The sequence below is a fragment of the Nesoenas mayeri genome (assembly GCF_963082525.1).
Source record: "Nesoenas mayeri genome assembly, chromosome: 11".
NCBI lineage: Eukaryota > Metazoa > Chordata > Aves > Columbiformes > Columbidae > Nesoenas > Nesoenas mayeri.
In genome coordinates this window covers 193,760-218,050 of record NC_137563.1, presented here as the reverse complement: position 1 = coordinate 218,050, position 24,291 = coordinate 193,760, and the positions used below count along the sequence as shown (strand labels likewise).

General features: G+C 43.5%; 1 protein-coding gene across 2 annotated transcripts; it reads right to left on the bottom strand.

The window, feature by feature from the left end:
* Positions 1 to 14,638: 14,638 nt before the first annotated feature.
* RSL24D1 (ribosomal L24 domain containing 1) lies at positions 14,639 to 22,341 on the bottom strand. 2 transcript variants are annotated; one of them, XM_080350873.1, is made up of 7 exons: positions 22,200 to 22,314; positions 20,621 to 20,737; positions 19,927 to 20,040; positions 17,780 to 17,852; positions 16,994 to 17,057; positions 16,437 to 16,522; positions 14,639 to 15,043 (listed from the first exon to the last, which is right to left on the bottom strand). In XM_080350873.1, the coding sequence occupies exons 2-7, from the start codon at positions 20,639 to 20,641 to the stop codon at positions 14,970 to 14,972; spliced, it is 432 nt and encodes a 143-aa protein (XP_080206999.1). In that variant the 5' UTR covers positions 20,642 to 20,737; positions 22,200 to 22,314; the 3' UTR covers positions 14,639 to 14,969. The 2 variants fall into 2 exon arrangements, with proteins under 2 accessions (XP_080206999.1, XP_080206998.1); XM_080350872.1 differs by lacking the exon at positions 20,621 to 20,737 and having other exon boundaries at positions 22,200 to 22,341.
* Between the last annotated feature and the right edge of the window lie 1,950 nt (positions 22,342 to 24,291).

Here is a 24,291-nt window from a genome sequence, read left to right as displayed (position 1 = left end):
CACCAAGGACAAGCTGTTCCATTACATTCCCAGGGACAGAGGTGAGGCTGACCGGTCTATAATTACCCGGGTCCTCCTTTCTGCCCTTTTTTGAACACTGCAGTGACATTTGCTTTCCTCCAATCCTCGGGCACCTCTCCCGTTTCCCAAGACTTGGCAAAGATGATGGAGAGCGGTCCAGCAATGACCTCAGCCAGCTCCCTCAGCACCCGCGGGTGCATCCCATCCGGACCCACGGATTTATGGATGTCCAGACTACTTAATTGCTCCCTAACCCAGTCCTCAAGGACTAAAGCAAGCTCCTCCATTGACCTGGCTTCATCCGGGGTCTCAGGGGTACAGGGCTCCCCAGGACAGCCCCCGGCAGAGTAGACAGAGACAAAGAAGGCATTCAGTAATTCTGCCTTCTCTGTACCTTCTGTCACCAGGGCACCCACCCCATTCCTCAGTGGGCCTACATTGCCTCTGGTGTTAGTTTTATCCGCTATGTATTTGAAAAAGTTCTTTTTGCTGTCCTTGACCCCTCTCTCCAGCTGTCATTCTAAGGAGGCCTTGGCTATCCTAGCTCCCTTCCTACACCCTCTGACAGCAGCCTCATATTCCTCCCAAGTGGCCAGCCCCTGCTTCCATGGCCTGTAAACTCTCCTCTTCTGCTTGAGCATACCCAACAGATCCCTATTCAACCACGCAGGCCTCCTGGCTCCCTTCCTTGACTCCCTATGTGTGGGGATGCTCTGATCCTGAGCATGGAAGAAGCAATCCCTGAATGCCACCCAGCTATCTTGGGCCCCTTTACCTGCAAGCAGCCTTGCCCATGGGATTTCCCCCGGCAATTGCTTGAAAAGGCCAAAGTTAATGCCTATCCAGTTGGTACCATGCTGACAATACACCTGACCTGCATCAAAAACCAAAAAAGCCCAAAGCAACCATACTCTCTAATTTTATTGATGTTTCTCCAACAAGCTGCCCTTGGATCAGCCAAGAAGGGTGCTTTCACTGACAATTAGCAAGTAAATTTCTCTCAGCAACACTGCAAAGATGCACTCAGCTGCACACTGAACAATTCAGTAACAATCTGGGAATCAGAAGCATGTGAAGCCTGGCTCTGACAACAGGGCTGTAATCAAACAAGATTAGAGATCTGATGACTCAGCAAATTAAATTTCCATAAGGCTTTGATTTCATTGACTATATTTATGTCAACTGAAGAGAAAATCTCAGAAGTCATAACATGGATTAGTGTAGTCTAATGAAGCGCACAGCAGAGGGGAATCAAATCAATAGCATACATTCTGTTTCTCTTTTTTTAACCAGTGATTTGATTAATCAGTGAGTCAACAGCATTCTCGGCAAAAACCTCCAGGATAGTGTATTTTGCACTGGGTGCACAACCAGGAACTGCCATTGAGCAGGAAGCCCCACAACGCAAAAGCCCACACGGGGGCAGCAAAATAACCGAGGCACTGTATAGGTTGCACTGACAAATGCAAGAAGCTACAGGTTGAGCACACATTAGGTCAGAAAGCAGACTACAGCAAGCTTCCAGCTTCTTCCAGCTACCAAACTTGTGATTAAATTAATTTTGTGCCCACTTTTCTCACACAGCTACGTACCCATCCACCACAGACCACCCCCCGAGGAAGTCCGCTTCCCTCAGCCTGTCTCCAAAGAGCAGTAAGCTGTGCACAACATTAGCTGCTTCTGGTGGACTGCACGCTGTCACAGGCTGTTCGAGAGACACAGCCACCGTCCAAGCAATAATCACTCACTGTTCAGTCCCCCACCACTCCCATCCTGTCTGCATAATTAAAAATCTGTTACCTTCTCTGACTGGGGTAGCAATTGGCAGCTCTCTCATAATAGTGCTCAGCAGACACAGGGCTTTAACAGATGGCAAGACAATGACGCAGGTCAAAATCTAAATGTGATGCTACAAGATCAGACTGGTCCAGATTTGGTAACAAACAAAATTAAAAGCACGACAATTGCGGGATCATAAGATAGAGACAAAACAATAAATTAAATGCATCTCTCATGCAGTAGGGAGTGGGTATAATTTGTAGATGGATAAACAAGCTTGCTTGTCTGGTATGTTGCAGTACCTATAGAACCTCTTTATGTTTCCAGTTTCCCTAGCAATGATGCTGCAGAGCAATACCAATCAATAAAACAGCTCTTCATGCTAAACAGCCAGGCACTAAGGATTCAAAGATGTAGTTATGTACATTTCACTCAAGCAGTTATACTGTACTGTTATCAGCTGGTTCTTATAGAGGTAATGTACCACAATTGAAATTGAGAACTGAGACTGTCTTAAACACGCTCTGATTTTGCACCTTGCCGCTTTGCTAAAAGTGAAAGCATGTGTAAGAAGACTTAGTAATTGGATCTTCTGTTTTCATCTATCACTGTCAACGTCCAGAGAAGACAGGCTGAAACAAAGAGACTGGGAAGCCTCGGAGATCGAATCAGGGTAACTCAAAATAAATACTCAAAAATGGATGTGAAAAACAATGTCAGGAATTTCTTCTCTTATTTATGTTTGTTAACTTTTAGTCAAAAGTGTTTAAAATACCAGCATCTCACAAAAATTGTGCTTCATTCATATCAACTTATGCCTTTGGTTTTTGACTTTTTTTGATAAACAACCAGTATACCACATGATGGATGAGCACCTAAACACGATGTGAAAGATCCCCGTAAAAACACTAAAAACGCATTGCATATTTCAGCACAAACCACGTATCAGGTCTCCACTCTGTCTGGAATTAGAGGCGAGGAGCACCACAGCAATTATTTCACAACTAGCTCTTGTGGTCTGGTGTTTTCTGCTGCTGTCTGTCACCATCTGAGGGTGGCATTAAATCACTCAGACCCTGCAATAGCAGTAAGAAAGTTATCATTTCGGATTTATTACCTATGCCCCCACAAAGACTTTTCTGCTGCTGATATGTGAGGTAACTGAGTAAAATGGCAAATGCAGAGATACAGACAAGGAGAGCACTGTGTCCTTGCCCCAAGGGAAAGCCACATCATGCCATTGTAGGTCATTTTAGTTCATTCAGGAAGTCCATTTTCTTCCTTGGAACAAAGAATTCAGGTCAAGAATCATGGACTTGGGTTTTGCTTGAACACTTTTTATATGGAGCTTTCAAAATGCAGCCGAAGTATTGATCATGTGTCACTATTTCCCAATACATGTTTATCATAACAGCACCTATGCAAGGAGACAGATGTCAGGTATGGAGAGAGTGGTGGGGGACGCTGTGAGGGACAACGGTGGTGGCTGGAGCAAACAGCTGCAGGGAAGCAAGAAAGTACAAGAGAAACTCCTTATTCATTGAAAGCTGTTGCTCCAGCTGTTACACAGCCTGCATAAAAGCTGCTGCAGAGTCAGTCTCCCTTAAATAAGAATGACCTCAGATCCACTTTGCTTCTATGTAGCCCAAAGCACAACACATCCAAGACAGACTGTCACCTTTGCAAAATACTTAGATTTAGTTTTACAGATAGAAAAACGACAGGAGCAAGGAACCCCCACTGCACAGAAACCTTGCAGCTCTAGTGCTGAAGGTATCAAACAGTGCATCTTCCTCTCTCGTGGCTCAGCCTCCACACGAGTCCGCGGGTTCCACTCAAGATTACTACTGATCATCGGGATACTGAAATCAGTTTCTGAAAACTGATGGTGCCCCTGAGGTACTGGGATTAACCAGGCACACTCTAGATCCACAGAACAAAAGCTTTTTCAGTGCATTATCCCCAATGCATCATAAAGGTGTTTCACAACCTCTCCTCAGTACAAGCTTTAGAATATTACAGAGGAAAAACTACAGCAAAAAATAAATACGCATCCAATGAAAAAAAGAGTGGAGTTCATTGTTAAACTCCTAAATTCAACAAAGCACCTAAATAGATATCTAACTTCAGGAAGGAAGAGGGACTTAAGCAGTTATTTCAAGCCTTTGCTGAATTGAGGTCGTACATACAGGGATTTCCCCCTTTTCCCTTCCAGAATTTGAAGTGATTCTTCTGAAGCTACATGAGCATCTTTAAATAAGTGTTCAGCAGAAAGGATTCAGATTACAAGACAAGCTGAAATAGCATCAGTAAGTTCAAGCTTTTGATAAGGTTTACCTCTATTTCATTTTCAGACTACATAAAATGTCAAACCTTGCTTGTTTTTCATATGCAGTTAATCCCACCAAAACCCTTTGGGACTACTTCTGAAAGTAAACTGAGCAGGATTTAGTTTTTAATCCAGCACCAACAGGAAGAGAAAATATGATACAGTGTTTTATCCCTAGCAAAGAACCCTGGCACTAAATCCTCATGTGTGAGTAGAGCATCAGTGCATATTCTGCAGCTAATCTGGCAACAGGGCAATTTCCTGTTTGTAATTTATAGTTTTGCCCAAATGACTGTGTGGAGACAGATGGTCACACCGAAAGAGGACAGTTCTGGAAAGAAATCTCCTCCCCTCAGGAGCACTTCACCAGATCAGCCCGGAGACTGCCAAAGGGAGATCTTTCGCCAGGCAGCAGAATCACAGTACACTGAACACCACCTACAGGTTCTAGCTTCTATATCAAATTCTTGCCATCCAATAAATATAATACTGAGGAAAGAAGAGCAAAAAGACATTTCCCTGACTGGATAGGGCTTTGAATGCTAATGACTCAATGTTGAGACTCATTTCAAGTTTTTATCGTCTAAGAAAGGAAAGCTTTTCTGACTGCATTTTCTGCATCCTTAGGAGTATGCCCTGGGTTACTGATTATCTGGGATCCCATCACCAGGTTTTCAAGAAAGATACTCGTTTCCTTCAGGCTGCAATGGCTCAAGCAGATCAACTTTCTAAAATACAGGCCATACGAATCTGATTTCAGCCGAGGGCCTTATTCTCCCTCCTAATTTTCCACTCTTTCTGACACCAATTAACAAGGCCTTCTTCGTTTTACTTTAAAGAGAAAAGGCAGAATTTTAAGAATTGCCTATGAAATATACGATACAGCTAGTATAGCAACCCATATATTCTTTATTGGAATCCTGAATTTGCCTTTCTCTGAATGTTCAATATGCCGGAAAGATTTTGACCATCATCAATAACTTCAGCTTAAAAACCTTCAGGGTCGTCAGGTAGTAAAAATGATTTTTGGACAATGAGATGAAATCAAATGCTACTGTGATCAATAAGCTGATGAACTGACAATTCTGATTTTGATTAAAACAAGTTTCAGAATTAAAACTGGATTTAGAACAGTGGAAACCCCTCTCACCTTTTACCTACCTGTTCTTCTTGTCTGCAGACTGAATAAGATGTCACTTCTTTAAGGCATTCATACTTGGCTGAGATACATTCTTCATAAGCTTGAGGGCTAAGGAAAAATGTTTTAAATTACATTTTAAAATAGTGGATTACATTTCATGCTATAAATCATACAATCTGCAACCTTGGAATCACACAATACATGTGCCTATATACTCAGTGAACAGTTAAGGCATATTGGAGCTCTTTTGTCCTGTCTCCCTAGTGATAATAAACACAGAGAATTCAGTGCTAAATTTGGTTGCTTACTAGACTTATGCTGGTCTATTACAACTTCCAAATTACATAAGCAGAGAGTTTCTGAAACATGGCTTAAGGGAAAAAAACATGTAGAATACAAAGTGTTACTAGATATAAGAACTACTAAAACTTCCAACTGTGTAACTTCAGTAGAAGAGCCAGAAACAAGATGTCCCATCCCTTAGGCATTCGCCTACTAAAACAAGTCAACTTCTTGTTCACATGGGAGCTTCTTTATTCCCAGTCAGGTGTTCAGGGTCAGATCAACACAGTCATTACTGAATGGCACTGTGTCTGATTTATATTAAACTGATTTGGATCAGGCATATACATTAGCAGCCCTATCTGACTTCCACAGCAACCAGTAAAACTGCCTCGTGACTGAATCCAGCCCTAGAGAGCTAAGATAAAATTAAGATTAATTGCTGTGGTAAATCTCACTTCAGTTGCAGACTCAGAAAAGCTGAGCAACTTGAATAAAATTACTGAGGAAAGTAGAAGCAGGAATATAATTCAAGTCTGCTGACTTGTAGCTGTCTGCTCACCACTCAGCTATTGCATGTAATGTGAGAGAAGGGAAATGGCATGCTGAATTAAGGATGTCAGACTTCTAAAAACGTAAATTATTCATAAAACTCCATACCAGGGAAGAGTTCCCCGCATTTATGATCAACTACACTCAACCATTTAAGACAACAGCACCACTAACTTCCAAGTCATAATTCTCATGAACGAAGAGCATTCAAGGTGATACTCTTGGCTTGTTAAGAGCAGCTGATGCCCATCTGCTCAGATCTGTTTTGACAGAATTTAATCCCTTTGCAGTTCTTTTTTGTGTCTGTTTATTTTTTTTTTATAATGTTGTCTATCTCACTTCTCTTAAAAGCAAAACCCTGACCATGATCTCTGATGCATTCAGGTAGCCATGGACTTGTCTGTTCGCTAAAAATTTAGAAAGAGAAAACACAGTGAATGACCTGGCAAATTCTAAATCGAAAGAAGTGTGAACAGAAAACACGCCAGGTGTGTCAGCTGAAAAGACAGTTAGTTACAGAAGAAACACAGAACAAAGGGAAACACTGTAGACATCCAGGGCACATCCATATCTTGAATATCACAAGAATTCCTCATCATTCCATCCCACTAACCAGACAAGAAGAGTAGATGCAAGAAGAGCAGAGATGCTGAGAGGAGTATCCCTTCCTGCAGAAAAGACTAACAGACTAGGAGCCTTTGGTTTAGCACATGGGAAACGGAAGGTCCACAACATGGCAAGCACTGCAGAGAGGGTGACAAAAGAATGATTATTCAGCCTCTTGCAACACCAGAACTACAGAAAACCCAATGGTATCCAAACAAAATCACAAATAAGTTCTCCCTCACAATAAACAGTTAAACGGGAGTATTTATCACCACATTGCATTTGAGAAAGGTTAAAAATTAGGTTAGACGTAGTCATAGAAGACTGGTTCACTAGCCATTTCCAAAGAAATCCCTAAACTACTGACTGTTTGAATCTGGGAAGATAAACCATGGAAAAGGTCACTCAGATGCACTCTTTGAAGAGCAAAGGTGTTAAAGGCTTCCAAAAACGGACTCAACATGATTGTTATGAAAAGTGAAAAACTATTAACAAATTTTGGACAAACAGATTAACCTCATGTAATTAAGGCAGATTTAAATGACTACCAAAAACCAGTATGGGGAAGCAGTTCAGCAAAAGTTGGCATATCCTTCAAAAATAGAGAGAGTGTGGTTTAGATGTCCCTCGTATGACCAGGTTCATGTAGATCATTACATATGATATAATAAGAAAATAAACTGAACTGAGTGAAGTGCAGACGATGATGGTCACTGGAAAATCTTGCAATATTGCTGCCTGCTGACACTATTTTCCTACCAACAGAGAAAGTAGATAAATTTGTTATTAGAGGCTTACAGGCTTTTACCCTGTTCAGGCACCTTTAGTTTGACCTAAGAATGCCTCCTGCATTCACAGCTATGTGTTTTTAAGCAGAACCTGAATTCTATATTTCTGCTGCAGAAAGCCCTCAACAGCTAGTAAAAGCAATTTTCAGAGAGCCAGCTCCTTCCCTTTCAAAATAAATGAATCTACATCAGCTGTGAAAAGCAAAGAATGCTACCCTTCCCCTTTGTGTGACAGCTTTCTGACAGCGCCAGTGACAAAACCTGACGCTCAATCTCCTCCCAAGTCAGCAGCAGACACAGAGGTAGACATCTATGGAGAAAAAGCACAAGTTCTTTAAAAGCAGCATCACAGTATTCCCCAGATATCCTGGGGCATCCTCTCTGTGAGGCATCCCAAGTAGTAGCATGGCTATGCCCTAAAGAAATCTGGATTAGAGCATGCTTCATGCACAGATCATTCTAAATTTATTCCTAGCTCAAGGATAAATACTATTTCTTTCTAAATTTCACATGTGAATTAAGATCACATTACAGTATCTGTATCTTCTATTTCAAAAGAAAGACTTTTCCCCCAGAGATTGTTCACAAGCTGGCTAGAGCTAATTAAATTAACCTTGAATGACTCTCCATCCATACCCAGGCACAACTAACCAAAGAGAAGGCAGGAGCAGGAGACCTGCCTGGCTGGTTCTCTCTGACTTCCAAACCCGCCATCAGTTTTTAAGGCTTGTTAGAAGAAAACGCTGTCTTCACAGCTGCGTCTGGAGACTGCTGGGTTCAGCTCTGCCGTCCTTATCAATCCAATTAAACCTGTATGGCTCGTACAACTCTGTCCTCGAGTTTTGCGTTGAGGAGTACATAAAGCCTGAATACACGGGGGCTTGCAGTGCAATCTGAACTTGCTCAGTGCTGGGAGCAGCAGGCAATGGTCACCATACGAGCAAAAATGGTGTGTTCTTTCCACTACTCACTTTACCCGGGGCTGCTTTTGAGAGTCACGTTCTGCAGTGAGGCTTAAAGAATGAAAACATTACCTTTGGCAACATCTTGCATGAACAGAGACTGTAACCAATGCCAGTTTCTACACAAGAGAGAATTTCTGACAGCTTTTAATTTTGTTAGGTACCAAGAAATCTCTCAAATTCTCCACTCAGGAATCACTTCAGTCAAAGTGGATTATCAAAGCAATTCACTTAATCAGCAAGTTTAGTGCGCAGTGGAGCCTTACAAAAAAACCAGCTTATATAACTGTAAATAAGAATTTCTTTTCAATTATGCAGAGACCCCTGCCTTGATTCCAGGTGATTAATTGCAGATGCACAGAAATATTGCCTTGTAAACAACACATCCATTTCCCTTCGGCAGCCAGCTCCCTGGACTGAAACAACGTCACTAATAAATCACACTGCTTGTAGAGCTAGAGCCATACCCACCTTCACTCAGCATGTACCCTTGCTGCCATATATATGTGCAATACAAAATGTTCTCTGAGTACTTTTTAAAGGTGAAGCAACAGCAGTTTAAGAAACAAGAGTGACTCTACCAAACTAAATACAATATGAAAAACCTGGGGGTGGGTGGGGTGGGGAACAAAACCAAACCACCAAACCCAGTAAATAATGTCACCCAACTCAGCTATCATTACAAATCCTTATTTCTCCATCTGTTCCTACCCAGCGTCAAGTTATGCTGTTTGTTCAAAACACTATGGCAAGAATGTGGTCAATTAGGTCATGATTAGGGAAAAAAGTCACATCTAGCAAAATATATCAAAGACTAATTATTACTGATACTAATAAAATAAAATCGTAGGCACTTCTCTGCATAAGGCCTTTTTAAATTGAGATCTAAAAATAGACAGACGACGAGCAGACTTAAACAATTTTATCGGTGGTTGATTTATTTCAGCTTTCTGCTCTCCCTGGTTGCAGTTCAGTGCAACCCGTAAATAAGTTGGGCTGGTGAAGGAGATTGAATTTTTGAGGCCGGAACAGTAATTGAGGAATTGAACAGCCTGGTGGCTGAAATATCATCTCCTGGGACATAAGCCTTAGACCTATTAGCAGCTGTCTATATTGCTTTCCAGCCATTGACACATATAACCATGTCAACATATTGAACTGACTGATGTTCCTGTCGCAGAAGGACAGATCCTGCACGTGTTCTGGGCTCAGCACGCTGCTACTCAGAGTAAGGGCATCTGAATTCAGTTAGCTTCCTAAATTACAACAAATGCCAACATTTTACTGCAAAATAAAAGTTTCCAGTCGCTATCAAGTTTCTCTCAAAAGCTGTTTTTCAACATTTAAAAGGCATCCAACAAAATCTAATATTTAGAAGGTTAGGAAAAAAAAAAAAGTCAAACAAAGCTTTCAAGCTGTAAGCTTTTACAGTATAGTTACGGGAAATAAATCTTACTTTCAAAATGCATTTACTGTATCTAACCTCTTGTTTCGCAGCTCATTGGCAAAATTACTGTTACCCACAGAATCTCCAAGATTCCTCTCTTGCCAAGTACTGCAGAGCCCGATCTTTCCAACTTCCAGAAGGCTTAACGGCCTGGGGGGGAAATCTGCACCAGTTCGAATGTACAGAAAACAGGAATTTTCACTTTTTTCAAACTGTATTAGTCAGCACTTGCCACAGAAAGACTAAAAGGGAAGCCCAAGAAGGTTTTTGCGCTTTTTTTCTTAAAAACAAAACAAACAAAAACCCACCATCACCTACCACCTCACTTTTCCAGTCCTTCTCTTGGGATCAAAATTTGACAAGAAAACAAGAGACTCCACAGACAACTGAAGCGACAAGCGACGGATTGCAAAACCAACCCGTGACTAAAGGTAAAAAGAAGTATTTGCAGGTTTAACTCCATGTGAAAACGCGGAGATGACCGGGGAAGAGCACAGGCCCGCACAGGCGAGCATAGGCCCGCACAGGCCCGCACAGGCCCGCGAAGCCGCCCGCTCAGCCGCCATCTTGGCGCGGCCCGGCGGGCTCCCCCCGGAAGGCGCCCCCGCCCCGCCCCGCCCGCAGCCGCCCCCCCCCCCAGGTGCGCGCCTGCTGCGGAGCTCACAATGCAGGAATTAACACTTATTCTTCTCCCTCGCTAATTTAGCACGCCATAAAACCTAAAGCAAACATTTACACGATGGCATCACTCAGCGCAGGCTTCCCAAGCACAGCAGAAATTGTTCCCCACACGCTGCCCCTGCGCAGTCCGGTTCGACAGCCACGATGTCAAACACACCGAAAAAGAGCGAAACTTGATAAAAGGCAGAAAAGGCTCCTCGGGGGCTCGGGGCCGCGGGGAAGGCGGCGGCCAGCACGGGGTTAGTCTGCTCCTGAAAACAAAGCCAGCTTTTGAGGTCATTGAAGTGATGGATTAAAAGGGAAAAGAGGAAATAAAAGAAACAGACACTTCATAAATCACTATTAAAATCTACATTCCCACTTTTTGCACAGTCTGTAAGAAAGAAAAACCCACATCTGTTTTTGTTTTGTACAAAAAGATGATGGCAGCTAAAGTAAAAAGCACAGAGTATCACACTGGTCCCGATCAAGCCCACCACGCCTGGTTTTGAAGAAAGGCTGCTGATGGCATCGAGTGCAAACACAGAACTGCAAGACTTTGCTGGGTCTGGTAAAAGCTAAGCAAGACGGACTGTATACTGGAATTAAGCACTACCAGTTATTCATAAATTATTTTTCTGATTAAATATTGGACCAAATGTACACATCATCACCTGTCTCGTAACAGATTGTACTCACAGCACCTTGTGCTCTGCTCCTGCTAGATCTCAACACAGACAAGATCCGTGATTTGGATGTATGACACTGAAACAGATCTCTAATGAATAAACATGTGCTCCTCATTAAACAGTTTCTCCAATGTGCTGTTCAAGGGGGAACTGATGGCAGGTCCTGCCTTCCCAAAGGGCTGGGCACTGCTCAGCCCCACAGGACAAGGGCTCCCTGTCCGCACGACACCGTGCCCTCTGCAGCCAGCACCTGAGCTCGAGCTGCCCAGGTGCCACGAGGAACGCGTTTACTTCCCGATACTTCGCAGTATTTCTCCATGACCACCAGATTACTGCTCAATTGGATATTTTCTCTCCAAGTCTTGTAAACAAAACTCAAAATCTAAAGGAATGTTCAGTCAGCTTTGGCTTAGTTGGAAGTTTTCATCCTAAACAAGCAAAGAAAATAACAGCTCTTCACCAGTCTTTGAATAAGAACAATTCCCATTAGAAATGCCGTTTGACAGCCAGCCCTCTAAAAGAAAAAGAAAACCCGCCACTCTTCCACAGCTCAGCAGCTCCTTGGGAAGGTCCCTGCGTGCCACGGTTCACGTGCAGATGAGCAGGATGGGATCACCAGCCCCCCGCTGCTTTTCAGATGCAATTGTTCCATACTCACCATGTGCTGTCTCAGCAGCATTCTGCTCCAGCCGACACTGACAAGAGAACACAACACTACAGCAATTACACTTAAAGAAACAAAAAAAACCCATAAGGGCACCTTCAGAAGAGGTGCTCTAAGCATATTACTCGTGACATCCTTAAACTCAGCTACCTCCTACATATACTTGCAAGGCATACGCAGCAGGCCGCAAGTCGCAGCTTCTCAGGGAAACAGCGTGTCTGCGCAATGATGGACGACTTCAGCGTTCACTTTCAAGTAGCCCTTGCTTGCAGTTACACCAGCGCACAGGCTGTACTGCGGTACACAGGTTCAGCAACTCGAACAACTGACAGCATGTTTCGGATTTATGGCTGTAGCATACTCTCCAAATGGCTCTTCTCGGCTGCTGCGCAGTGACTGCTTCACTCACAGACCTTCACGGGAAAGGGAGAGCAACCCCACAGAGACACTGACAGAGCACACAAACGAGTACTGCAGTTCATTTAAACGTATGTGAACAGGAAGACTACAGTTAGTATGTAATATAAATTATTTAATGCTAAAAAAACCTCATATGAAGTAAAAAGATTGTATATGAATACTGCATAACATTCAACGGGATCCCTTCTCTGCTTTGCACGGACTTACTTTACTATTTTTGGAAAAAATTAAAACTTGGCACTCACTGAACATATCTTTAAAATTCAATTAAAAATAAATATGTACGAAGATTTTCAGGTAAAGTATCCCTCTTCAAGCATTAAGGACATAAAATATTGTGGTAAAACAGGCCACACAAAAAGCGGATTTCCCAAGCTGAAATACTGAGTTACCTTATACAGTCACATATAACCACGCTGGTAAGCGTTCTGTGGAGGTCTCCCTTCACCATGTCCAAAGATTATACTAGAGCATCTCAGTGATTTCCCCCCACGGATATACATTTTCTGGCCAACTTACCATATGCTTTTGAGTTGTTATTTATATTACAGTTTTCAGGGGAGATACTAATATTGTACATCTAAAACCACTTACCACCTACCACCTTATCAGCAAATTTTAAATTACAGCAAAATTTTCATTTCATGAAAATCAGAAGGAATTACATATTTTTATGACTAGAATTCAGTTCTATCTATCTCACTAAAATAATCATTTTTCTAAATATCTAAACTTATAAGAGATGAGAAACTGAGTACAATGCCTGTTTATTTCATACATTCCCCACTGCCCCTTTTCATATGTTCAAACACGACTCTCTTCTCAACTACACAATACGCATGTGGGTGGTAGGTATGAGAAACTTTTCCAGTGCTTGACATAGCACATATTCAAGTTTGGAATAGAACTACAAATTACTATTTTTCAGGATAACCAGCACTGACAAGAAAGTAAATACAGTTTTAAATTCCTTTGAAAGGCTTCTCAGATCACACTGTTGTAAGTAAACTGCAGACAGTTTAAAAAAAACCAGAGTATTTCTCTCAGTACTGATGACACTGTCACGGTTTAAGGCAAGGCGGCAATAAACCGTGGCAGATGCTCCCTGTTACACCCTCACCTCCCGCCACCCCTTTTTCCTTTAGATCGGAAAGATGATAGGGAAGGACGAAGGAAGAGAGACTTAGACTTCAAGTTGGAAGGTGTTAAAGGCTTTTACTAATGCTACTAATAAATAGAGAATATATACACAAACTATACAAACCCAATCTCGAGCGCTCGATGTGCAGCTGGCGTCACTCAGCAGCGGAGCTGGGGCTGCGGGGCTGGCGGCTGCAGCTCCGGCCCCGGGAGTCACGGGCGGGACCGCACAGCAAACGGAACCTGGTGCAGGATGCAGCGCCTGAGGGCTGTGGGTCACAGACAGACAGACAGACAGACAGGATCCTCTCCAGGTGCCAGCCGTGGTCAAAGAGAGTGACCCTGTGATCACCCTCTTATATAGGGGGCATGACGATTATGGGATGGAATACTTCAGTTGGTCAGTTCTAGTCACCTGTTCCATCCACCCCTCCTCAAACACACCCCTCTCACAACAGAACATGGGAAAACTTATCAGGCTTTCTTGGTTACCATAGTAACAACTCTAAACATGAACTTCAGCATTCCGTTGGTCTCTTATCAGCACCAAGTGCAGCATCCGAGGAAAAATATGCAGGCTAAACCTCAGAAAAGTACAGCCACCTAAAGAACTGAGCTGAAAGAAACATCACTGAAAGAGAACTGTCTTGTTTTTAACAAAACCAGGACAGACACACCGAATAAAGAGAAATCCCACCACAATATGCAAGACATCTATGCTTTAACATGATCTCCTTTTCTATCAATATAATCCCACGTTAGGCAAAACCAGTGCGAAGTGTGATTTATTGAGCGTCTCGGCCAGCCTGATGACATGTCAAATCTGAATTCAGGTAGGACAGGAGGATGGCAGGTCCAACCTCAGACTGGCTGCTATCACCGTTACTGCTTCCCAAACAGCAGCCAGGCCTACAGCGCTACCTCTGCCAGGCTTAGCTGTCAACTGCAATGCGGAAACTGACTTAGAAAGGAGACAAACCAAACACTCTATGTATTCCTAACAAACTGAAACATTTTCCCAATAACAAGAGTGAAAATAAGTCTGGGCTGCACTGGACTGATAAAAAATAATACATCCTGCCCCACCTTGTAATCATTAAGGCAGATTTTTATCTGCTTTTGCCACTACGAATGAACAACAGACAAAATAAGAAATGCTCAGGGCCAGCATATTTTATTCCTTGAATATCAGGGAAAAGTTATCCAGAAAGAGCGTGTAACTTTCCAAGAAGCCCACAGTATCCCAAACAATATGCCATATTCTCCGTCCTGCTGACAGGGTTTTCTCAAATTACACAATGGTAAGCACTGCCAAAAGCAGCATCCACCTTATCTTTTTTATAAAATAAAAAATAATTCAAACTCTAACTGACTACTGTTCCTTAAAATGTATTTTTCTTCAGCTTTAAGCACAGTTCTGAAGGATTTCAGGTGAGGCAGTAAGGAACTCTTAACTGCTGAAGAGATAGAAATAGAAAATATAAGCATTTTAAGAGTCTTCTTCCATAGCCACATCCTCCTGCAGCTTCTGCACCATCCTGTCCTCCAGCTGTTTCGGTGTGCCTTCAAAGCAAAGAAAAAATTCAGTTCAAGAGGTCTCTCTAAACCCCAGTGAGTGTTCTGTAAACAAAATACACATCTATTCTAGGTGAAACAGACGAAAAATATTGCTTAAAGAGTGGTTTAGGAGTCAACCCATCACACTTTCAGGTATTTATTGCTAACCTCTATCACCATCCAAAACTACTGTACAATTGTTTTAACAGAATAGCTCATGCTGGTTTTATGAAAACTCTAAAATGCCATCAAATACGTTTTCATCTCCAGGATGATGAGCTTTGATAAAGCTGGCAATACCCAGCAGGACCTCGCAAAGGACTATAGAAGTGCATTACTTTTAACAGACGGATGGCCTTCACACATGAGTTTTTACAGAAAGATTTGAGCCCTCCTGACGGCTGTGTTGGACGGCAATAGCGTTAACTCTCAATAATAACACCAAAAAGACCTCTTCACGATCCAGCAAGAACAGCAAAACACCAAAAAGGTTGCTGATGTTCAACAAAGTGCTGTACCACATGCTACTGTGCATCATTCGTTTAACATGAACGCAGCCAAACAAAGTAAACAAACACTCAGGTTTATTCTTTGAATTCAGATGGGTTTTTTTTCTTCCCTCAAAAAACAAGGATCAGATTAAGACAAAATTTAAATACATCCTGACCAAAACCTTGTTTCACATCTATAAAATCTTAGACTATAGTTAGTGCAAACTGGAAGGAAAAACATAAAACAGATTTCTAGTTAACATCTAGTAATATGCCACATCTACATCCAGAGACAAAATCACTTATAATTTCTATAAAACAACAGCTCATGGAAACTTTAACTTCTCTCCATTACTCTAACTATCTAAAAAAATAAATCTTTATAATCCCTTTTTATCAACATCATCTAACACAAGCTTAGTGCTTCTCAGAGTTCAGAAACCAGAAAGTTATTTAGGAGCAACAAGTTTCTCTAAGTGAAAAACTCAATTCGCTTATAAAAAAATATACATTATTATATCTCATCTAAACACAGATTTTAGTGAAAGTTTGTAAAATTGCCACAATATTTTAAAAAATGTTAGGCTTACACTGAAGAAACAGCGTTTTCATGTAAGGTTCATCATACGCAGTGAACAACAAAAAACCTACTCTCACAATTACCTAACAAATTTGACAAGCAGAGTTTAACTGCTCTATTTTGTATCAATCCATGGTACAGTCTGTTAAGTTCAAATAATCAATTCAAAAGGAAGATTTAGAGAAATGTATTGGTTAACAAACGTGCAGTTCACAGAGATTATTGATCTGCAGATTTAGTCATACAAAAATCCCCACAAACGACGACATTTATCATTAAATTGTACACACAAGTTAACCTAAGCAAACCAGGTAGAGCAAGTTCGTACCTGCATGGGGAGCCCGAAGAAGGTGAATATTCTGTTTGACTTCCTTGATGTCTTCTGCCTTCTGCAACTCTTTGCTCTTCTTCAATCTGGGGAAGGGGAAAATGAAATTTCATTACCTTCAAAGAGGTGATGTATACTTTTATTTTAATACATGACACATCCTTATCTAAAAGTATGTCAACTGAAAATAACTAAGATTATGAAGACATAAGGGTGAAAAGTATTTGAAAAGCAATTCAAGCACATAATAGATACAGAGCCAGATAAAAAGCCAGCACTATATTATAAACTCCTACCAAAATCTAAGACTCCATATTAAAACAAGGAAATACAGCTATTATCATGGAGTGTGCAGAAGCCACATTTCATTGGACAGCCAATGACACATATTGGTTTGTTAGCGTAGTAGAGCCCACTTCAATTATTTTACCCCATCACTTGGATGACTGTGTATGTACAACACAATCACTTAAAACTTTTGGTCATCATTTCTCTGAAAGACTGTCTGTCTAACGGATACTTGCAAGAGTTCCCATAATACAAATACTTCTGCTCACCTGTTCATAATAAATCTTGCTTGGCGTTTTTGCTTTATTTCCTCCACTCTCTTCATCGCATCAACTGAAATAAAGAAGAAGTTGGTTTAGGTGTACTTACAGCTGAACATACATGCTATTTTGCAGGGCAACACTCCCGGTGTTCCATGATACCTCTATAACGGAGGCAACTCTTCGACTATGTAACATTACTCCTTCTTCAAAGAGCAGGGTAAGGGAATAGTCTGTGTACCATGATCAACTGTATTTTAAAAATTATTTATGCTTCCACTTTTCTGCCTACACATATTTTCTACAATTAATCTTCACCACAAAAGGCTCTTACTCCACGTGAAGTCAGATGCAAGTTACCACCTTCTCCTTTTTGGCATTCACACGTGACATAAGTAATTCTCCCATTTTACAGCAGTTATTTATTAAACACACTTGAAGTGAAATGAGCAGGAACAAAGAAACAACTGCATCAGTGTAAAAGGCTTACACTGGGAGCCTCTTAAAAAGCTGGACAAGCACTAAGGTTTTTTGAAGATAATAATTCACCACAGAGGAACGCTGCATCTAATTTCCTAACCAGTTTCTGAAGAAAGGTAAAATCAAGTGAAACTCCACATCTGTTCACTACTCAAACTACCCCCACATATAAGAATTTGGTGATGATTCCAGTAATTTCAAACACAATCACTACAAACTGTCAATACGCTAAGAAGTCTCCTGGAAACATGTTCACATAGAGTATAAGTTCACTCCCTATGTTTTATCTTTTGGTTTTTTTCTAATATGACTCACCAGTCTTGTTCCACAACTCTCTCTGGTATTTCACTGGTTCATTTCTACATTTTTCAAACTCAAACGAATTATCCTATATTAAGAAAAAGTAAATATAGGTTAAATACAGAAGCGTATTTAGATCCATACATTATTACTACAACATTCACTGACAGAACTTAAAATCTTATGTGATTTCTTTTTTCCTCTCAGAATCTCAGTTCCTCCCTTGTGACAACCTTTAGAGATTACTAAACTAGAGGGAAAAAAAGTGGAGTGTTTGACCTCAAAGTGTCAGAAGCCATAGTGACTGTCTGCAGAGAACTATTTGAGTACAACGTCTCCCTCAGCGATTTTCTTTTTAGCAAGACAAAAGGAACAGAGAAAACCAATGTGGCGTAGGAAACAGAGCAGACTAGACAGGTGGAAGGCTAAACTGAAAACTTGTAGAGTCAAAAGCATTTAATGCAGGTCAAATAAGTTCTACTCAACAGCCTGTAATTTTGAAAAGGTTTGAAGAAACCCCAAAAACCAAAAAAACCCACTATTTCATGTTAAGAACATTGAAACAATATAAAATAATTTGAAATTGTGAAATATTTCAGTGGTATTTGGGTAGCTGGGGTTTTTATCTTTTTTGGCATACTTAGCTTTATACTGTCTTTAACTGAGGACTTTTACCTACCCACAGGTTCTTTTTTGTAGCGGTAAAGCGGAGTTCTTAGATCAGCTGCCAATCTTTACTTGAGCTAAAGACAGCTCCAGGGACAGCGACTGCACAGGACAGGTAGAAATGGCACGTACGCACTCACAAGCCAGGCTCCACAGGCAGACAAATGTTAGTTTGCACCATGGAACAGCAAAACATCCAAAATACAAGTTGTAGAGCACATCACACACACACATCTACATGTCATTCTTATTTACCCCAAATTCATTTTCAGCCAAGCATGACACAGCACCACATCAATTCACTACAGTTTATCCTACACTGAGACAGCTTTTACCTATTTACAAGATCCAGCATTGTTCCGTATCAGAACACACCACGAACAGCAAAAAGCAGTCTTGTGAGAGCACAGATGTTCAAGTATCACAGTCTTGTAACTGACATGCACAGAGATGCACTACAGCTGCCTCGTACTGCCCAGGGGATCACTTCAATTCCAAACAGGAGGGGACAGAATGACCGACTCCTCCATCACTCCGAGTGAGAGAATAAGACAGTCCTGTGGAAATGCCTTGTGAATAACCACCTGGCAAGACTTTGTCCCTCTTAACTTTTTTGTCAGTAAAAACTAAAGAAACCTTGAGACCCAGGAAAACGCATAAATATATTTAACCTCTGTCCAATGTACCTGTTTAAAGCAGCAAGAACTGTCACCTTCTCACCAACTACAGGATTTCCAAGCGTCACAAGTCTATTTAGACACTCACCCCAAAGCTGGATTATGAAAGAATGGATACCAGCCAAACTACAACAAAGCACTACATTTATATATTGTTTTAATTCTTAGCATACATAGATATATCTCAAAATTGAAACACATTGTCACCTATTTAGACATGTGTATAGGAACTTTAAATAAAGATCTTGTTTTCAAAAACGTAATTCAAGAAACAACTTGAAAGCAACTTTGTATTGAAATTGTAACTATTTTAAGGTCTTGTATGCTGGTTTTGAAACATTTGTATCTATGCAAGGACTTTTCCTATACATTGTATACTTTAAGGAGACTTCAAACGGTAACCACCCTATGTGTCTACATAGAACGGCTTCCTGGGGGACCTGGTAACCCAGATTATCTGATGTGCAGACATACAACTACCAAATGTATACGCACAGACAGCAGGAGATCTATAGACAAAAGGGACTTGGGAACCAGCACATGTTACTGACACAACCACCTGATACACCAGCTTCCACACTGAGGCTAAGATGGGAAATTCCAAGCTATAGTCAAGCTAAATGAATAGCTCATGCTCAAGAAACCTCTCGCATTCTCTTCCACAATCCCTCTTTTCTCCACTTACTCCATCTTCCTTGCCCATCTAATTAAATGATAATGCGTTAAGCTAGCTAACCTAGCCCGCTTGCCAGCGGAAGAGGAGAGATTTCTGCCATTTCAGCCAGCCCGTGTAAAGTGCAAACCAGTTCATCTTCTTACCACTGTCAATTCTTTGCCAGCTGCTTTCCGGAATGCTTTAGTCCATCTCATCTTTCTGGGATTTCGCTTCTTCTTAAAGTTTCTGTGGCATTTTGATTTGCAGAATCTAAATACCTTAAAGAATAAGGGGAAAATAAAAGCTTACCATCAAATCATATTATTCCTGCCTCGCTGCAAGCGTGATATCAAACACTGAATTTACTCTAATACTGCTCATTGAAACTTACATTCATCTTTCGAATTTCAATATTTTTAGTTCAAATATAGCTATTAACAAACAGAATGTCAAGTACCATTCTTGTTTTTTCATTATAAAGCCATCTTCACGGCTGTCAGGGACATGCACAAATACTTATAATTAAGATGAGTATAAATAAAATATACCAAGTTGTGAGAATGATCACCTGCAAAAATAACAACAAAACCAACCCTGTACTGTAATAAACAATTTTCTACACCTGTCAGCACTTTTTACATACAGTACCATCTTGACAACAACAACAAATCCTCATGCCTCTCATACAACATTTTTCAATGGAATACACGCACCCACAGAGAAAAAGAGTCTGTCTTCTGAACCGCAGCTTTAACCCCTCAGGATTACCCTGCAGCAGCAGTCCTAAGCACATTAGTTAAGTCCTGGACTGAATTTACTGAAAGCTGTTAAAGCACAGGCCAAAACATCCTAACTGACCTTCCCCCCGGCCCCTTCCATTTTCCTCCACGTTCTACAGAACGTCAGACTCTTTTGGGCCCCTGCCACTGGCAGCCGTGGAAGCACCTTATGTCTGTCCAGCTGATGTTTTCAGGCCTGTTAAGGATGCGTAAAAGAAAATTCACTATCCACACTCGAAATGTCACTTTTATTAGTATTAAAATTATGTAACTAACAGCCATGTTAAAGAACAACCCCCTATCCCAAACTGGCCCAAATCCAACAGATATTTTCTAGTCAACAGGAATACGCAACAAGATGGCAGTAGAATAAGGGGCCGGGGGAAGAGACATAATCATATCCCTATTTACAGTTCTTAATCTTCCCTAAATTTGTGCATCTCTTTGAACTATCCTGGGCTGTCTGGTATACAGAGCAGAGCTGAAACTTTACTAAAAATACCCAAAATTACATTTGTTATCCAGGAGGTTTCGAAAATCTATTTTTCTTCAACTATGCTCTCCTTCCCATCTAACAGTCACTTCTAAAGAAAACAAATAGAAAATGTGAAACCTCTAGTAAAGGTAACCATCTTTGAATACTTTTTTTACATTCTTCTACTAGTTTTTTCACTTTCACTCGGACAAATCTGTCATTATGTTTTGCTCGTTCACACATTACCTGTTCACAACTAACCTGCTATTTCACTACTTAAAAAAACAAAAAACAAAACCAAAAAACCACCACCAAACACAAACAACAACAACAGAACACACGAAACCACCACACATCTTGTGGCCGTTTTCTAGTAACTGGAACCGCGTCAGTTGACATCCACCCCCAAGCTCCCGCAAGCTGTGACTCAGACGAGCGCCACGGTTGAGGCTGTATTCGTTCTGATGTACAAGCATGGCAAGCAAGTATTTGTTTAAGCTTCGTTTCACGCTGGGGTCTCCGATGCCCTACAGCAGTGATATGCAGTACAGCACAGGACAGGGAACTATACACAACATTTTATGTACAAAATTGTCACCATAACGTCAAGCCTAAAGTGTTATACACATCCTGCTGTGACAGCCTCAACGGGGTAAGTCGCATCAGATATCTGAGTGAGTTACAACCTTTAGCAGAGTGCCATGACCGAGGCGTAAATCATTCAACTTCGGTACGCAATGTGCGTAATCGAGATTGTTCAAAGCTTTAGGATCACCCACTATTAATCTGAAGCCTCCACTTCCCTAACGTCAGAAGATTAAAGGATGAAGATTTGGTACCGCTCTGCAAAGCATACAATTTTTTAGTGAGAACCGAAAGCAAACAATCCATCCCAGGCGCTGGCTGACGGCCACGGCGCCGCGGGCTGCGGAGCCGCCCCGCCACGGGCCCCGCGCGGCCAGCGCCCCGGCGCGGCCAAGGGCGGCTCGGGCAGCGCCTGCGGCCGAACCGCGCGGAGACGGGGCACGCGCGTGGGGCGAGACCCGCGGACCCGCAGGGCGGGCGCCCTCGGAGCTGCCAGGAGGCCGAGAGCGCCCGCCGCTGGGGCAGGCCCGGCCGGGCAGGCGGCGAGGGGAGCGGGCCCCGGCCCCGGCGCCAGCCCGCCGCTCCCCGCGGGCGGTACCTTGCAGTCGTTGCGCACGAACATGACGCCGTGTCCCGGGTAGATGGGCCCCGAGCAGAAGTAGCACTTCTCGATGCGCATGGCGGCGCCGCTCCGCAGGCCCCACCGGAAGGGCACCCTCAGCTGACCGGAAGCGGGGCGCCCCCCGGGAGAGCGGCCACGACGCCCCCTGCCGGCTGGGGGACGCCAGAGGGCCGCGGAGCAGACGCATGCGCACACGCGCGCCGGCCGGAGCCGCCGGGGCCTCTGCGGGCCTCGTGCAGCACGCTGGCGGCGCCGCCCCGCGGCCGTGGGGCACGAGCGCGGGCGGGCACGAGCGGGCAGCCCCGCCCGGCACGAGCCGTGGGCGTGGGAGCGACGGCGGCCCGGGCTCCCGCAGCTCCCGCAGCTCCCGCTGCTGTGCGGGCCATGGCGGCCCGGGCTCCCGCAGCTCCCGCAGCTCCCGCAGCTCCCGCAGCTCCCGCTGCTGTGCGGGCCATGGCGGCCCGGGCTCCCGCAGCTCCCGCAGCTCCCGCTGCTGTGCGGGCCATGGCGGCCCGGGCTCCCGCAGCTCCCGCAGCTGTGCGGGCCATGGCGGCCCGGGCTCCCGCAGCTCCCGCAGCTCCCGCTGCTGTGCGGGCCATGGCGGCCCGGGCTCCCGCAGCTCCCGCAGCTCCCGCAGCTCCCGCTGCTGTGCGGGCCATGGCGGCCCGGGCTCCCGCAGCTCCCGCTGCTGTGCGGGCCATGGCGGCCCGGGCTCCCGCAGCTCCCGCAGCTGTGCGGGCCATGGACAGCCGCGCCGCCCGTCACGCAGCGCACGAAGCAGCAGCCCGAAACAGAGCGGTACCCCCAGAGCCCCGTGCACGGGGGCAGAGAGCCCACCGGAGAAACGCGGGGCTCCGGTCCTGCGGGGCAGACCAGGCGCAGCCCTGCTGCGGTCTGTCGAACCGGACGGGAGCAGGGAGAGACAGCTCCTGCCGGACATCAGGCTCCTTCCATCACAGCGCGGGACCGACCTTCCCCGCAGCAACGCGCACCCCGACCGCAGCCCCTCCCCGGGAAAGCGCTTCTGGAAGAACGCGTCACTTGTCAATGTGGGTGGTTGGGTTTGGCTTGAACCTCCTGGCTCCTACAAGCACCCACAACTGGATTTCCCCCCCTCCTTTTTTTCATATCAAGGTGCTAATCTCCTCTTCAAGTTCAGACCGTTAGGTGGATTTGAAGTGCTTATTCCTGGTCTAAAAGGCAATATAGATTGAAGGTTGCTGGAGTCAGAATCCAGATTAATTATCAAAAAAGAATAGGTGCTTCTATTCCATTAACAGTTATTCACAGACAGAATTAGGTAACCAGCTGAAAAACAGCCTTGCTGGAAGAAGAGGTTTCGCAGCAAACTGAGTGGCTCATCTGTTTGATTTTTGATGCAGATTACCACAGCAAGAATTGTTCCTCCGAACAACTCAATACCTTAAACTCTTAGCAAAGCCCCGTGTTACAAAGATTCATATACTTGTCCAAGTTCCTAACAGAAGTAAAAGAACAGTTCATATAAACTGTCATATACAGTCACATAAAAGAACAGACAACTCTCAGGCGTGGGCAGTTGTGGGATCAGGTTCACAGAGCCCATCATCGTGTCATTTGGAAGACACTTCTGGAGGTCATCTAGACCGAAGTCCTGCTCTAAGCAGAACAAGTCACACCAGGTGGCTCAGGGCCACAGTCCACTTGAGTTTTTAGTGTCTTTGAGGACTGGAGATGCCAGCACCTCTCTCGACTCCTGTTGCAACTTCTGGCTACCTGTATGGTGACAGTTTTTACCTAATGTCTACGCAGAATCTTCTATACACCAATTTTTCTCCATTGCCTCTTTCCTCCCCCTGTGCCCTCTGAGAAGCGTCTGGCTCCATCTTCTGCATACCCTCCCGTTAGTTCAAGACAGCAGAAAGGTCTCCCTTAGCTTTCCCTTCTTAACGCTAAGCAAAGCCAGTTCTCTCCTCCTACCCCTTGTGCTCCAGCCCCTGGATCTTGGTGGCATCTGCTGGACTCCCTCCAGTTTGTCCAAGTCTTTCTTCTACCAGGGTGTCCAAACCAGGACACAGAACTCCAGATG